This window comes from Pavona decussata, unplaced genomic scaffold (genome assembly GCF_977016875.1).
Source record: "Pavona decussata unplaced genomic scaffold, jaPavDecu1.1 SCAFFOLD_2, whole genome shotgun sequence".
NCBI classification, from domain to species: domain Eukaryota; kingdom Metazoa; phylum Cnidaria; class Anthozoa; order Scleractinia; family Agariciidae; genus Pavona; species Pavona decussata.
Window position 1 is genome coordinate 1,566,166 of NW_028145426.1, and position 14,990 is coordinate 1,581,155.

The 14,990-nt window shown below is 37.7% G+C and overlaps 2 protein-coding genes and 1 long non-coding RNA gene across 3 annotated transcripts; 1 reads left to right on the forward strand and 2 right to left on the reverse strand.

Moving 5' to 3' along the window:
• Window positions 1-2,171: 2,171 nt before the first annotated feature.
• On the reverse strand, window positions 2,172-8,812 carry LOC146489929 (uncharacterized). Its single transcript, XM_085118799.1, has 2 exons — window positions 8,323-8,812; window positions 2,172-3,436 (listed from the first exon to the last, which is right to left on the reverse strand). The coding sequence occupies exons 1-2, from the start codon at window positions 8,421-8,423 to the stop codon at window positions 2,839-2,841; spliced, it is 699 nt and encodes a 232-aa protein (XP_084974925.1). The 5' UTR covers window positions 8,424-8,812; the 3' UTR covers window positions 2,172-2,838.
• On the reverse strand, window positions 4,563-7,709 carry LOC146489930 (uncharacterized). Its single transcript, XR_014866797.1, has 2 exons — window positions 6,909-7,709; window positions 4,563-5,360 (listed from the first exon to the last, which is right to left on the reverse strand). It is a non-coding gene; the product is annotated as an uncharacterized LOC146489930 (long non-coding RNA).
• Window positions 8,813-8,918: 106 nt separating the features above from the next.
• LOC146489931 (immediate early response 3-interacting protein 1-like) lies at window positions 8,919-14,380 on the forward strand. The gene is made up of 3 exons (XM_085120205.1): window positions 8,919-9,075; window positions 11,082-11,180; window positions 13,167-14,380. Exons 1-3 carry the CDS (start codon window positions 8,985-8,987, stop codon window positions 13,220-13,222), a joined length of 246 nt encoding a protein of 81 aa, XP_084976331.1. The 5' UTR covers window positions 8,919-8,984; the 3' UTR covers window positions 13,223-14,380.
• The last annotated feature ends 610 nt before the right edge of the window (window positions 14,381-14,990 follow it).

Here is a 14,990-nt window from a genome sequence, read left to right on the forward strand (position 1 = left end):
AGAAATCGGATTACTCGGTAAAGGATTGACTCAAGGAATAAATACAGATAGAGGCCCCTAGTTATGGGCTCTTGGTAGGCAAATTAAAGAGCACAGAAACCTTTAGGTAAAAGAAAAAGGAAACAAACAGCGGAAATAAAGCAAAACAAGACAAGCAAATTTCCTCCAAGAAAGGACCTGTCAGGGAGCTGTGTTGTTACTAGAGTTGATTGCACGTGTGAGATATTCCGTTGATTGATATTTACGTTCAGTTTTAGCTCAAATGAGGTTTTTTTTTTTAAGTTACAACAACAACACTTCATTAAAACAGACAGTTACAAGTTAGTTATATACCTACCCGCAAATAGCTGAAGCTAGTCGAGGCGGGTAGCTAGGTACAGTCTATACTAAACTAAATACAAATACATTTGGTGTTTACAAATTGACAGCGACAACTAAATTAAAAGTTAATGGTATGGAAATACTAAAATCTTGTGAAGCAAAAGAAACATACCTACAACAACAAATGAGAGAACCGCAAAATTGCACAAAGGTACATGTAGCATCTCTGAAACAGTAAAACAAACAAATGATTCTAAGTATGAAAACAGAAGCACCATTTGCGTTTGACTCCAAGCTATAGCTTTTAAAAAAAGACACTTGTCGAAGCCTTGAAGAAATTTCTCCTTCATTTCTTATAATCACAACTATACACCAGATCGATTTTTTTGCCCACACAGAAATCGATCCTCTATTATAATGTGAACAGACAATAGCATAATATGGCCCACAATTGTAAACATTATAAACACTGTTACATAGGATAGGTTTCGAGCCGAAACAGCTCCGTAATACCTTTGTGCGGTGTGTCGATCCGATTAACTGTTCACTTTACCCTTGAAACGGCACGAAAACTAATCCAATCCCAGGTGATAAAGTTTATCTACGATCACTGAATTTAATCCACCCTCAAAAGAATCTGGACGTAGACCAAAATATTTCAATTCTGACAGGCCTACTTTTGTGCGGCTTGTAGCCGATATTTACAGCAAAAGTGAAGTTGATGAGGCATCCGTTAAATGTCATTAAAATGCTCTATCTAATCGTCGGGTTGATATCAGTTGGAATAATCTCTATTAAGGCGAAAACTAACACCGACAAAAGAAATTAGCTTGTGAAATGGCACAGCTGCCTTTGAAGTCCGCTGCTGTTCAGTTTGTTAAAATCTTTGAATACGCCGAAAGCTCTTTTGTGTGCATTGTCCGTTTTTCAAAGTACATACAAAGCTTTTAGCATCACAAACTTTTATAAACGAAAGGAGCATTTCGTGCATACCACATCCCTACAGTGGCCTCTGAATTGTCTCGAGGTGTCTTAATTGTATCATTGAGGCATTTATGAAGAGGACCGGAATCTGGGAGATACGATTAGTCTTCATTAGATAGATGGTTCATCAGTAACAAAATGAAAACTGAATATTTTAAGGTTTGGAAAACTTAACAAGGTTTACCTACATTCCACGGAAATTTGAAGCAATGAAACTGAGTAAGTTTTTAAAAATCATTTTTCAGCGGCAGTTTGTACACTGAAACTCCACAATCTGGACTAATCTGGGCAAACAACATTTGATTAAATCGACACGAAGTTCGTCTACTGATATAAATTAACGCGAATACAAGTCAGATCATATCCTTTAGTTTCTGCCTTCATATATAAACGTACTGATACGAGCATATGACGAAACACACTGAATCGCTTTTCCAAATTGGTTCCACACGTTGGTTTCTTGAAGCATTAGAAAACTGCCCATAAACAAGCTTGTGGGAATAAGCTTCAGCGTTAACATATCCAAGTGAATAAAAGAAGTCAAATTAATGAGTGCTTTACCGTTTCAGCTGACTGATAGCTTTCGTTGATATCACTCTATTGTGATACATCAAGTGGACTAGTTCATTAAGTAGCAAGCCTGATTCATTATATATTAAACGCTCCTTATTAGCATCAACCAACTGATTTTTTCATCAAAGGGAAAACAGTACTTCATTAGCCCGTCAAAGAAGGAAAACTTTCAACTTAAGTCTCACGAATGTGACAAAATTGGAAATTATAGGGACATTTCCGTGGAGACTCCAGAGTGGAAAGGGCGGGTATGCTGGTTGGTAAATTTGTAATAAACCTCCAAAGGAGACCTCTTTGGGCTCGTGACGCAAGCTTTATTCGGAACCCTAAACCATATACCATTACTAAAACAACATGCTGATGCTTGTTATTGAGGCTGGTAGTTGTGAAGAAACTATGAAGTTTAAATGTTTTCATTTCTTCGTGTGCAACCCTAAACGACAGCGACCAACCATGCCCCTTACATGAAAGTACCCCTGGGAGGTACGATTATTTATGAAGCTTGTCAAAAAAGCGGCATTTAAATTCAAATGTCGTAGTTATTTCCGAATAATATTTTCCTTTGTGCATCACATAATTTCAAACCAAGGCACGCTTAAAATATTCGCAGCATTCTAGTACAGTTGTATCACAACTTAGAACGTCAAATTCCTTTGACATTCGATTCATCACACTGAAGTTTAGTTTATATCCGATCTGATCCGTATTGGGGAAGTATAATACAAAACAAATACAACAAACATTTTCGCAAGAACAACAGCTACTCTTTCTGCTGTCCGACAAGGCATTAGATATGCAATAATAATACTGAGTTGTTTGGCAGTAAATGCAAATCATTCTCCGTCAAAATTAAATCAGCTCTTACACACAATGTATCAAAAATTAAGCGTTTATGTAGTTATAATGTCAGTTTGATAGCTGGGATTGCAGCATTTGACAATGATCAATGCATCAAGTTCATTACTCGGACATTATGGCTTCTGCCTCATCAGAAACAACTTCTACAGTGGCTTCTTCCTCCATCTTGTCCGGTTCTCTTATGGTACCATGCGCATGTTCAAAACGATTCTCAGTTTTCTGCTGCTTCTTCTTTTCAGTCCTCTCACGGACGACAATGTGAATATCACCATAGCCATCATAAGCCGTATTTTTACTGGCGTCGATTTTAAGAAAGTTACGCTCGGTCATAGTCGCTTTCACGGAGGTTAAATCCACGTTGTCTGGCAATACACGTGTAAAACATAATCTTCTCTGAAAGCACGGTTCCTTTTGGTTATGTTTGCAGGTGTGATCGCCAATGATCACCAGTTCTCGACCGACCAATTCCAATGACAGTTCTTCGGGATCGAATCCTTTGACGTCCAGGAAGAGCTGATAACTGTTTTTGTCATCTCTAGTTACCAAAGAGTGTGGGACTCTCATGTGATTGTCAGCCCACGCCGGCCATTGAATTCTGGGAAAGTTCAAATCATGGTTGTGGGAGAAGTCAATTTCAAAAGGGTCATCTTCGAAAGGGTCCCAGTTGACAAGGTCAAGGATGTGCTGTCTGTGCCACAATCTGTAACAAGATCAAAGTTACCTAAATTGGAATCCAAACAGTGGCTGTGTACATCTACACTTAAAAATGTAAGACTAAGAACTGTTTGATTTAATAGAGGCTGCAAAAGTTTAGTCAGCCGGCCCCTTCTTCCAAGCAATAACCTGCGAGCAAGTTCTCTTTTTGATAACCTATTTATCTGTGAGTCGTCACGCAACGCAAGAAGACTGCTGTTGCTTCTCGCGCGAGAGTGGAGGTTTGCGTTACGTGTATACATGTAATAGTGACAGTTTGCATAGTAAAATAAACACATGTTGAATTTGTCAAAAATACAGAAATAATTAAAAGCTGTTCTTCCATACCAAGGTCAAAATGGATGCGTTCGCGACACTTTTTTTTTCTTTTTTGTGGGGACTGAGTTGATGTTGCCAGAGATTGCATTCATGAATAAAACCTGCGGCTAAACTAGCCCAGGTGGAAATCTTATCAAGATCTTACAAGATTCTTGTTAAGTTTCTTAATAAGATCTTAGTAATTCTCTTATCAAGATTCTTGTAAGATACTTGTAAGATTCTTGTAAGATTCTTACAAGAATCTTGTAAGATACTTGTAAGATTCTTGTAAGTTTCTTAAAAGAACTTGTAAGATATTGCAAATTCTTATAAGATTCTGACATAATCTTACTGAAATGTTAAAGGTTCTTACAAGATCTGGTTGAAATCTTACAGAAATCTTAAAAGATCTTGTAAGAATCTTACACAATCTTTTAAGATTCTTACAAGATCTTGTAAGAGTCTTACACAATCTTTTAAGATTCTTACAAGATCTTGTAAGAGTCTTACACAATCTTTTAAGATTCACCCAAGATCTTGTAAGAGTCTTACACAATCTTTTAAGATTCTTACAAGATCTTGTAAGAGCCTTACACAATCTTTTAAGATTTACCCAAGATCTTGTAAGAATCTTGCAGAAATCTTATATATTCTTACAAGACCTTGCAATAATCTTTCTGACAGAAATGTTTTGTAGTTCCTGAGTTTTCTAGGCTCTTTCAAGATTCCTACAAGTTATCGCAAGACTCTTGTAGTATTCTAGCAAGGGTTTCCACTACATCAACATCAAAATCAACGAGAGTTGCATACTCAAATGTTTTGGAACCAAAAAATGAAGTTTATTTGACTTAACAAGCTCTTAGTACTAGCTCCTATTTTAACAATTTTACATTTTAGCAACTCACATGCACTAGCTATGTTCTTGTACAATTACCTAAATTGAGTGACTACATTTAATCACAAAGTAGGAGTTTAAGTAAGAATTTAAGATGAATAACCAGTCTGCATGTTAAAAGCAAGGAAACACGAAAGCTTGAAATTATCCTGTATGGCCCCAGTGGAGAAAACAAGAAAATTACAAAAAAAAAAGATAATTTTATATAATTTTTTTGATGCTATTTTCCTTGCTAAAAAAGCCACCAATAAGAACAATAATTATTATTTTATTAAGTAAGGTTTTAATGAAGTGTATGCCCCCATTGGTCAAGTCACATCTACTATTTGCCTCTGAGTAAATGCCGACAGCAACCTACCATTGGCGTCAAAATGTTGAAACACTGTTTGTTAGAAGCATCTCCCTCCCTTCCCCTCCTAAGCAAAGTAAAATGGAAGCAATGACAACGTGCACACCAATTCGCTCAATCAACATTGGCCCAGAGGAAAGGGGAGCAGCATTTCAACAACTATTGAGAGTTGTTAACTCACAGATGGTCACTCAGTTCAACTGGCTCTAAACATGCACTTTGACAGTTTGTGGTGGCTCAGAAAAATACCACGGAAGCTTTCACTTTGCAAGTGTTGCTTGCCAGCTCTAACTTATGAAATCAATAAAATATTGAAAAATTAGTCTTCTCCCACATTTGATTTAGCTGCACATCCAGGGCTAGAGGGACCTGAACAGGAAAATAAGACAGTTGTGTTAACTTATGTCCTGACCTACACAGTGTTATGTCATTCTCCAAATAATTGACTGGTTACTTCAGTCAGCATTCTCACAATGATTTGTAGCAGCACATGCAGACAACTCAGTACTGGCTGCCTTGTTCATAGGAAACCCAAGTCTAAATTTACATGTAACTTTGATGTAAAAAGAAAATTCTAAGCTCAAGTACAAAAAGATGAGTATGATGATTTCATTGTTAATTGTATGTGACTGTCTGGGTGGTGCAACTTACATTGTAGTTGCACCTGCAGTGAAATAGGTCACTCTTTAAGAAAAAATGATTGCAATGATCAAAAGAATTGTTGCTTTGCTTACTGTTTTCAACTATGATATCAAGTACTGATCAAATACTGCCATTTAAAATGCAAGTTACAAAATTTTATTTAGTATTATTGTTCCTGAGTAGAAGTAGCAGAACTCACAATTCACAACAAAATTAAATCAGTTAAAATAGGCTCCAACGGTCATAAACATAAGTGACTTTATTGAGCAGGATTTGGTGACTTGACTCTGAAGCTGCAGTCTTGAGTCCCAACCTTGACAACAAAATGGAATTGAAAATCTACAGTAAAACAGAAACTTGTGCACTTTAAATCAGTTCTTCTGAGTGATCACAATGATAGGGAATGACCACCTCAACAATAGGGCCATTTATACGGGAGAAAATAAGACGCGTCTTATTTAAGACGCGTCTTAAATAAGACGCGAACTGTACCGTTTATACGATCGCGTCCTGCGTAAGACATGAAAATCACGTATAAACGACCCGCGTCTTATTTTTGATACAGCCTCGTTTACATGCGACGTTACCATTAGCAACCATGCTAATTAGCAATGATTTGCAACAACTTTTCATCTGTACCAATTGCGAAAGGATAAACGTTGAATGTAAACAAGAGTGACAACAGAAGTAACTTACACCGGCGCCTGTAACACAATTGTCCAGCTCTTCGGCAATTGCCCTCTCTTTGCAAATAAGCAGAAACTCCTTCTCTTCCGTGGTAGTCCACGTATTTCTTTTTTGCTGCCAGTGTTGCTGGTGTTTTTGAACACTGCAAAGCGGACTGTGAACACTGCGAAGCCATTTTGAAGAGCTGAGAGCGGTCAGTGACGTGTGTCATGACGCGTCACTCGCTCTTACGCATGCTCATTTGTAGTTCACGTCTTATTTAAGACGCGTGTACCATTTATACGAGGAAGTTCACGTCTTATTTAAGACGCGACCAAGACAAGAACAGCTCAAGCTCCTGTTCCAGAGTTAGACGCGTCTTATTTTAGTCGCGTCTAAAATAAGACACGAACGCTTATTTTGTGCCGTTTATACGATCAGCTCGCGTCTTATTTGAGACGCGTCTTGGATAAGACGTGTCTTATTTTCTCCCGTATAAATGGCCCTAATCTTCAAGAAGCACAAGTGCATGCACGTTGTCTGTAATTCGCGTGGACGATCACACATTTTCATGCAGTCTTTCACAAAATGATTGGCATTGAAACTTACCTCTTTCTAAAAAGTGGTTGTTCACAGTTTGCTGCATGAAGCCATTATTTTTTTTAGCTTAAACAGAGGTAAAATCCAGAGGAAATGTGTGCTGTATACTTGAATCCCGCCTAAAATCTAACATCAAACGGTCTTTCTCCGAGCCTGCAGTGGCATATCTGCTGACCAAAATCGTGCCCAATCTTCCCAGTCCGAATGAAATCCAAGATGGCTGCCGGTGTTGTTGTGACACCACGTTTAACTTTTCCACGTTCTCTTGCTCATTTTAAAAGCTAACATTGTGCATGAAAGTCGTACGAATTATGATTCAAAACATTGTTGTTCATTTTTGCTTTACATGGAGTTGAGATTCATCAAAGAAGGTTTGTAAGTAATTGTGTTTTCACAAATGAGTTTCAGCGTAGGACCGTGGATTTAGTTATTTTGTATCTAAATACAATCTGTAAACTGCAAATTGTAAGTCTTAACAGTCATATCTTTAAAGCCTTTGTTTAGAAACAGACATGTCTACATAGCGTTTATCAACTTAGGACACTGAAGAAGACAGTATTAAGATGTACAAGATGTCACAACAAACAACTAAATTTTATTGTTAATAACAAAACACTAGTAAAGAGCATATCACAGTCAGTGTGAGAGTCTTGCTGGCATGTTTATTTATTATTAGATACTGTTAAGATTCTTGTAAGATATTATGAGATCTTAATAAAGAATTGAACTAACATCTTATTAAGAAGTTTTTGTTTTTGTTTTACAAGATCTTCATAAGAACTGTTTTTAAAGATCTTATTCTTAATTTATGCTAAGCTAAGATCTTACCAAGATAATTGTAAGTTAGTAAGATCTTAATCAGAATGGTTGTAAGATCATGGTGCAAATCTGGATTAAGATCTTATTAAGAAAACATTAAGAAATAGGTAAGATCTTATCAAAATCTGTTTAAGATCTTATTTTTAATTTATAGTAAGATCTTAACAAGATTCTTGTTAGTTAACTCTTAAGATCTTAACAAGAATGCTGGTAAGATCTTGTCACCAATTTTTACAAGATCTTAATGAGAAAATATTAAGAAATGAATAAGATCTTATTAAAAACTTTTTAAGATCTTATTGATTGTTAGGTTGAGGATATTATTAAGATTCTTATAAGTATCTTACAAGAATTTAGTAAGATTTTGTAAGATCTTAAAATGCTGAAGATTGTATAGTTTGTATTAAGATTTTATTAAGAAGTGTTGTAAGATCTTATTAAGATCTGAAATCTTAACAAATCTTAACAAAATCTTATTAAGATCTTAGTGTTATTTTCATTCTTATAAGATTCTTACAAGATCTTGTAAGATCTTACAAGATCTTAATAAGATTTCCACCTGGGAGAATAAAAGATCTCGGAAGAGAACTGTCAAAATACTCACCCAGAATTATGGAAAGGATAATTCATCAGCAGAGACGCGTAGGTTAGATCACTCAATCCAATCAGTAAAATGAAATAAACATACACCTTTACTAAGAACATTGTTGTCTTCTCAGTTGTATAATCCAAGGGGTGACTGAAACTGTACTGGTTCTGACTCGTAAACAAGACTAACACGGCTTAGAAAGGGAGGCAAATTTTACTAAGTTTAAGGACACGTAAGATGCAAAGGTGGCTGTTTGAGGGAAAGCCACGTACACCTTCCCACCTCATATTTCTAAAGTACCGTTTTGTTTTCATCTGCCGCTGGAGAAATGAAATATTCCACTCAAATTGCATCATTTCTGCTCCATGACTCACTCTGATATCATCGAAAAATCGGTGGCGAATTGCACGTTCACGAATTTGGCTGTCAAGATCGAATTATCCCGAAAACATTCTGCAGTATTTGGGAAAAAATAATAAATTCGACAACAAGCAAAATTATTACTAAGATGACGAGACTTTGAACAGTGAATAAAAGTGTATTCTCTGCATCATCAAGCCGCCATGTTGCATTTACACTCATTTCCGCCGGAAGTTGTTGACAAAAAGACCGCAAGACACTGGGGATGAACTTCCAGGCGATGCTTTTGCGCATGTCGACACGTCAGAAAATCCAAGATGGCGCTCACGTTTTACAGTTTGCTGGAAGCTTGTTTATTACTCGTAAATGCTGTAGCTGTGCTTCACGAGGAGCGTTTTCTGGCGAAAGGTAATATTCGTTCCATTGTAGTAAAACAATTGAGCAAAGATCTAAGCAATCGTATACAGAGGTGACACGCGGTGGTTAAACAGGATCGAGCGATCAAATTAATATTCACTTTCGTGTATACACGGTATATGATTGTAACCTCGTAGAGTATGATTTTCTCATAATCACTAACCATCAGTGGCATTTCGTAATGACAGTCAATGGTGGCATTATTTAGAGACAGCATGCTTTGGTGATCCATCGAACCAGGTCCGTACGTTGATTTTATTTTAGTGGAGTGGAAAGGGTAATTTTGTAAATCCGCTCAAAATAGTCACCGCATCTGGTATTGTTATTTTGTATAGATACATTATCATATAGGTAGGCCTCAGAGAACGTGTAGGTGAATTTATGCATCAGTCTGTTCCAGTAGTGCCCACCCCTCTCCCATTTCCCACTATTATGTCTGGGTCAATTCCAAAAGCGATCATCCCCCCCCCCCCCCCCCCCGGGCAAACCCCCGGGCATTTGACTTTTTTAAAAATGCCTGATCAAATTCCCCGCTATATGGGCCGATTTCTAGGTCAAATGCCCCACTGGTTGGGGCTGAAAAGTCATCGTGTTGGTTTTTTTTTTTTGTATTCGCTAGCTCTATTTACATGTATATATAAATATAATATCTGGTATTGACGACAGAATTATTAACGAAATATTCTCATAAAGTACGACACAAGGATTAAAACCGAAGCCCGAACAAAATTTACGCATCAATGCATCATCATCCAAAATCGTTATGTACTTATGCTAGCGATTTTATAGTTTCGAAGGATTCAACTAGACTCTCAGTGCATGGCTAACGCTTTTTTGTGCTGAACGCTTCATTAGTGTAGTGTGCTTGCTCCCAATAATTTTACGCCGCGATAATTTTAAGATTACGCTTTAGATTACTAAAGATTAGCTAAAGAAAGGCTTCACAGCTTACCTTTTGATACAAATTCTTCGAATGTGACGCTAAAACAGCTTTCCTCACGTCCTTTTGAAAATTCCAAATATTTTAATACGCTGGAGCTCGCATATATCAACATAAATTTTGTCGAAAACCACGAGGAGTTGTGACATGTTACATGGAGTACAAATCGTTTTTAAACGTGACCGCTGACCAGCATTTTTTCGATGGGTCAAATGCCCGATGGGTCGGGTTTCTATTCGCGTCAAATGCCCCACTATGTGGAGCCGAACAGGGGTCAAATGCCCGGGGGTTGCCCGGGGGGGGGGGGGGGGGGATGATCGCGCTTGGAATTGACTGATACATAATTGTCTGTTTCCAGGATCGGTAATTAGCCTACTCCAGGGCATTTGATGGTCTCGTGATTTTTTTTTTTAACCTTACAACAGTGTCACTTCCTTGCAGTGCACTTCAATACACTGGTCAGCCACATACACATACAATCAAGCAAATTGACCCCTTCCCCCACCCCCACCCCCCTCCCACACACACACACACACTCACACATACTTTCACTTACATCAATTGTTTTTCCCAGTTCTTCTAACAGTAGGGACCTTAAGCAACAACGACAACGACGGCAACAAATACATCAGAAAACAATACTTTTTAAAATTAGCAAAACACTGGCTCTGTACGTGCGTTACAAACTTTGGTACATTTCTTTGCGGTCCTCTGCAAAACAACAGTGTGAAATGACCACATTCAAGGTTTTGTGGAGAACATGAACAAATGATGATTAATTTTCATTTCTCTTTCTGAACGTTAAAGCCTCCCCCACGATGTAAGCTTCTGGATAGTTAGGCCACAACACAAACTAAATGAGTAGTAGTTATCGCAAATTTATTCAGAAAACGTGAAATGTAATTTTTAGGTTCCGTTTTTGTTGGCGTCGTCATTGTCTCTACTTAAGGTCCCTAATGTCAGCACTGCAACTGAACATTTGAGTTCAGTGTACTGACTGATATATATATTTTAAAATACAGGATCAATGTTCATTATTCTTTATCTTTCTTTTTAGTGGGATGGGGAACTGACCAGTTATCAGGATTTGGAGAAGATAGAGGAACAAAACATCAAGTTATCAACCTTATACACTCTATACGAACTGTCATGAGAAGTAAGATGCACATAACGGCTTCTTTTCCTCTTTGCATGTACAATATGTGATAGTGGTTCAAATCAGGTCATTGTTTGTTGACCCTTTCTTATGGAGACCTACTACATTGGGTCCCCAAATCATAACTTGGTCAATATGATTTTGGTCAATTGCAGTGAAATTTTGTTAGCAAACTGGTCTTTGAAAGATCTTTGCATAAATCTAAAGGAAAAATGGTACCCCCTGGTTTTCTTCATGTGTGATGCGGTTTACTACCCCTATGATTTGTGGATTTTTTTAAATGCAATGCATTTACGGACTGACATATTTTGGGTGGGTCTGTATGTTAAAAGATGCAAAATAAATGAGCAGTTTGTACATGTAGGTATATACCTATTGTGAGTGTCGATCCATAAATTTTAATAGTTTTAGTTAATTTTGATATTAATTTTTAAAACCATTGCTATAAAAGACCCAGCTCCCTTCACTTATCTTGATATCAGAAATGAGAACTACTTTCATCAAGACCTTTTAAACAGACTAGCATTGTATTAATTTTCTTTACCATTTTGGAAATTTAGGTAAAGAAACGCGCATGTACATGTAGGAGAGAGAGGGTTAAGAAATGTTCTGATTGAGTCCAAAGATCAGAATTTACATTGCATATTTAATTTACAGATTCTTGTTTATGAATTCTAGTTTGTGGGGGGGGGGGGGGGTGGGGAGAAGGGGAGGGATGGGACTCTAGGCAACATTCATAACCCCACGGGATTAGTAGCCAGAGCCTGGCAGCAACTACAGTAGAGACATCCTCAGAAACCCAGGTGCAGATAATGGAAGAATAAGTCAAAATGGGCAGGAAAAAAATTGACCCAAGAAGGTGGTTTTTTCACCAATTTGTTTCCACCTGTTTTGATTTTTCCTTTTTTCATGCTACCTGCCTGTGGGAATCTATTGACTTATTGTGTGGTCACTTCTCCTCCCAGATAGTGCAACCTCCTCCCCCTCCCTCACACTCACAAAGCAAGAGAAATATAGACCCTTATCACTTGGCGGCCATGTTGAGTCTTGGAGGAATATAAAGCTTTGTTTTCACACAGCTAGCCTCGGCCAGATGTGAATTCAGTGCAAGGCTTGCCGTGCAAAAACAAAGCTTTTTATTCCCCTGAGACTCAACATGGCTGCAGTGTAATGAAGATCTACACCTGTATCTGATCTTGTCTGCCATCTCGCACTCAAACATGATTTTCATTGAGTAAGGCTTGGAAAGAAGCTTCTCTAACATCAGGCATGAAGCAGCTTTACAGGCTGAACATGTAGATTGATTTCATACATGAGAAAGGCTTTGTGGGTGGGCTCCATCCCAACCTGTCCTCCACCACTCTCCTGGATTTGGTACTGATTTCATGCAAAATTAATTTCTATCTAAAAGCCCCTTGAAAACAGTGAAGGTTACCTTTTTTGACAGTATAACTACTTTTAACAGAAAGAAAGGATAATAACTTAGATTGGGTGAGATTTGAAAACAATGATATGAATTACAGTATGTAAAGTGTACACCTGACTCAAAACTTGAAGCACCCAACTTTAATCTCAGAGCTCTCGACTCAAGACTTGAGGTTTCTGAGTTTTGAAGATCGAGAATCAAGTAGCATCATTCGAGTTTCGAGTGACTCTCAACTTACATTTGAAGGGCTACGTGGAATAAGGCCCTAAGTGACTTTTGATGTAAGGTCAAATTCTCCTTTTGTTTCATAGGCGAATACAATGAAATTTGGAAGGAGAATCTAGCTATTTATCAGAAGTCATTTAAGGCTTTTTTCCAGGCACCCATCATTTGACCTGTACTGTATCTTCATGTACTGTGGATCTGTTTTTATTATACATGTAGGCCCACTTTGGGTACTCAGTAAAGGTGAATGTACAGTTATTTTTGTGTAGGAATTTAATATAAGCTGAACCAAGTTACTGATATCTGCATTTTTTTTTTTTTTTTTTACATTTCAGTTCCTCTTATACTGTTGAATTCACTAACAATAGTGCTACTGTTGCTGATGGGATGATAAAGGATTAAAAGTAAAATTCAAGAAAAGAGACAATGCTGACTGTTAAAAATGCCCTGCTCTAATGTATGCAGATAAAAATGTACAGTGGTCAAATTGAGGGTCAACCACCGGCGGCTAACTCTCTTGGTTTTAAACTGAACTGTTTGAGCAACATGCCTTGAGACCAACGTCCTGTGCTTCTGAATAATACATGAAGCTGGTTTCTGAATGCTGTTGTTATTTTTGCTCATGGGGAGAATTGAAGTTGTTGCTACATAATATGCATCCACATTTTGTGGGCTTATTTTTGCAAGATTCTCAGTGTTTCAAAGATGGGGCAAAAGGAAACATCAACATTCAAGGAGTTACAAATTATACAATACTGTTGGTACACTGTACATCATGTCAGCTGTTATTATGTCTACTAACAAGACTGTTGAACAAAAACTGAGGAAAGTTGAAGGGCTGGGGGCTGCTTTTCGCCACTGATACGACCAAGCTCCTGGAAAAGAATTGGCATGGGCTTTCAAATGATCTGTCATGCGCCATTACTCCAAGAATGAGAGCAATACAAAGTCGAAAGAGAACAAAGGAAAAAACCTTAATTTCCAAATATATATTTTTTCCTGTTATTATTATTATTATTATTTTTATTATTATTATTATTTATTATTATTATTATTTTTTTTTTGAGATAGCCCTCATTTTTGGTAAGTGGCCTGTGACAATTTATTTGACAAACAAAGTCCATTCCCCTACCCCTCCCCCCCCTCTGAAACTTGGTTGTTCTAATAATCAAACGGAAATTACATACGGGCCCGAAATCAGTGCCCCGAACCCCTAAATGTTTGAGCAAAGCTTACTTTTAAGTAAGACCCTGAACCAAATACACAAATTTATCTGATTGACAAATGCTCTAACAGTTCTTAATTGGTCATCATCAACGTTCACTGTCCATTTAACAAGAATCATCCGGAGATTTGTGAATCAAAACTGAGGGTTTCCTTTTTAATACTTGTATAGAAAAAAAGCAATGATTGACACAAAAAGTTATAGGACATTCCAGCTTTATAACAGCAACAATTATACATACAGTGTGGTATAAATAATATCAATGTACATTGACCTTGTTAGGGAGAGAACATACACAATTAAAAATTCAATTTACAAGCTTTATTGAAAGTTGTTTTTGTCATGGTAGTCCCACACTGGCAGTGAAATGTAAATGTGCACCGTAGCAGCCGCAAGATTGCATCCCAGATACACAAGGATAGTGAAAAGAGTACATTGCAGAGACAGTTGCAATGCATCATGGACTAAGATAATACTGTTTGAACATGAGCAGTCTCCTTATAACTGAAGTCGAAAAATCGCTCAAGAGGCGTTCCAAGTTTCCCTGCCTTGGGCGATACTCAATCGACTGGTTTGCGTCGACAATTCTTTTGATCTTTCTTGCGAAAGTCTCCCTAGCTTGCAAGACTGAAGCAATGTCTGCTACCCTCCATCCTCCTTTCAACAAAAATACCACTCTCCATCGCAATTCTCTTGGATATTCTCGAGTCATTTTCAGTTCTATTTTCCCTCGTCTCGTAAGAATTGCAAGCGGGCGAAACTGGGCGAGCGCGTTGCGTTGTTTGCATAACCCCGCCCCCAATCTTGATTGACGGAACAGAAGATTGCAAAGCGCGCAGAGCGAAACAATGAATTTGGCTGTAAATGCCTGACGATGTAAGAAATGTGGTATGTGTGGAAATGTTCGTGGACACTGGCAAAATGTCGAGTGGTT

Excerpts from the sequence above, each read along its gene's own strand:
- LOC146489929 (XM_085118799.1), bottom strand. The coding sequence starts at position 8,423 with ATGTTCTTAGTAAAGGTGTATGTTTATTTCATTTTACTGATTGGATTG. Across the intron at positions 3,437-8,322 it reads TATCCTTTCCATAATTCTGG|ATTGTGGCACAGACAGCACA; the intron begins GTGAGTATTTTG and ends ATCTTGTTACAG.
- LOC146489931 (XM_085120205.1), top strand. The coding sequence starts at position 8,985 with ATGGCGCTCACGTTTTACAGTTTGCTGGAAGCTTGTTTATTACTCGTA. Across the intron at positions 9,076-11,081 it reads GGAGCGTTTTCTGGCGAAAG|TGGGATGGGGAACTGACCAG; the intron begins GTAATATTCGTT and ends CTTTCTTTTTAG. Across the intron at positions 11,181-13,166 it reads TATACGAACTGTCATGAGAA|TTCCTCTTATACTGTTGAAT; the intron begins GTAAGATGCACA and ends TTTACATTTCAG.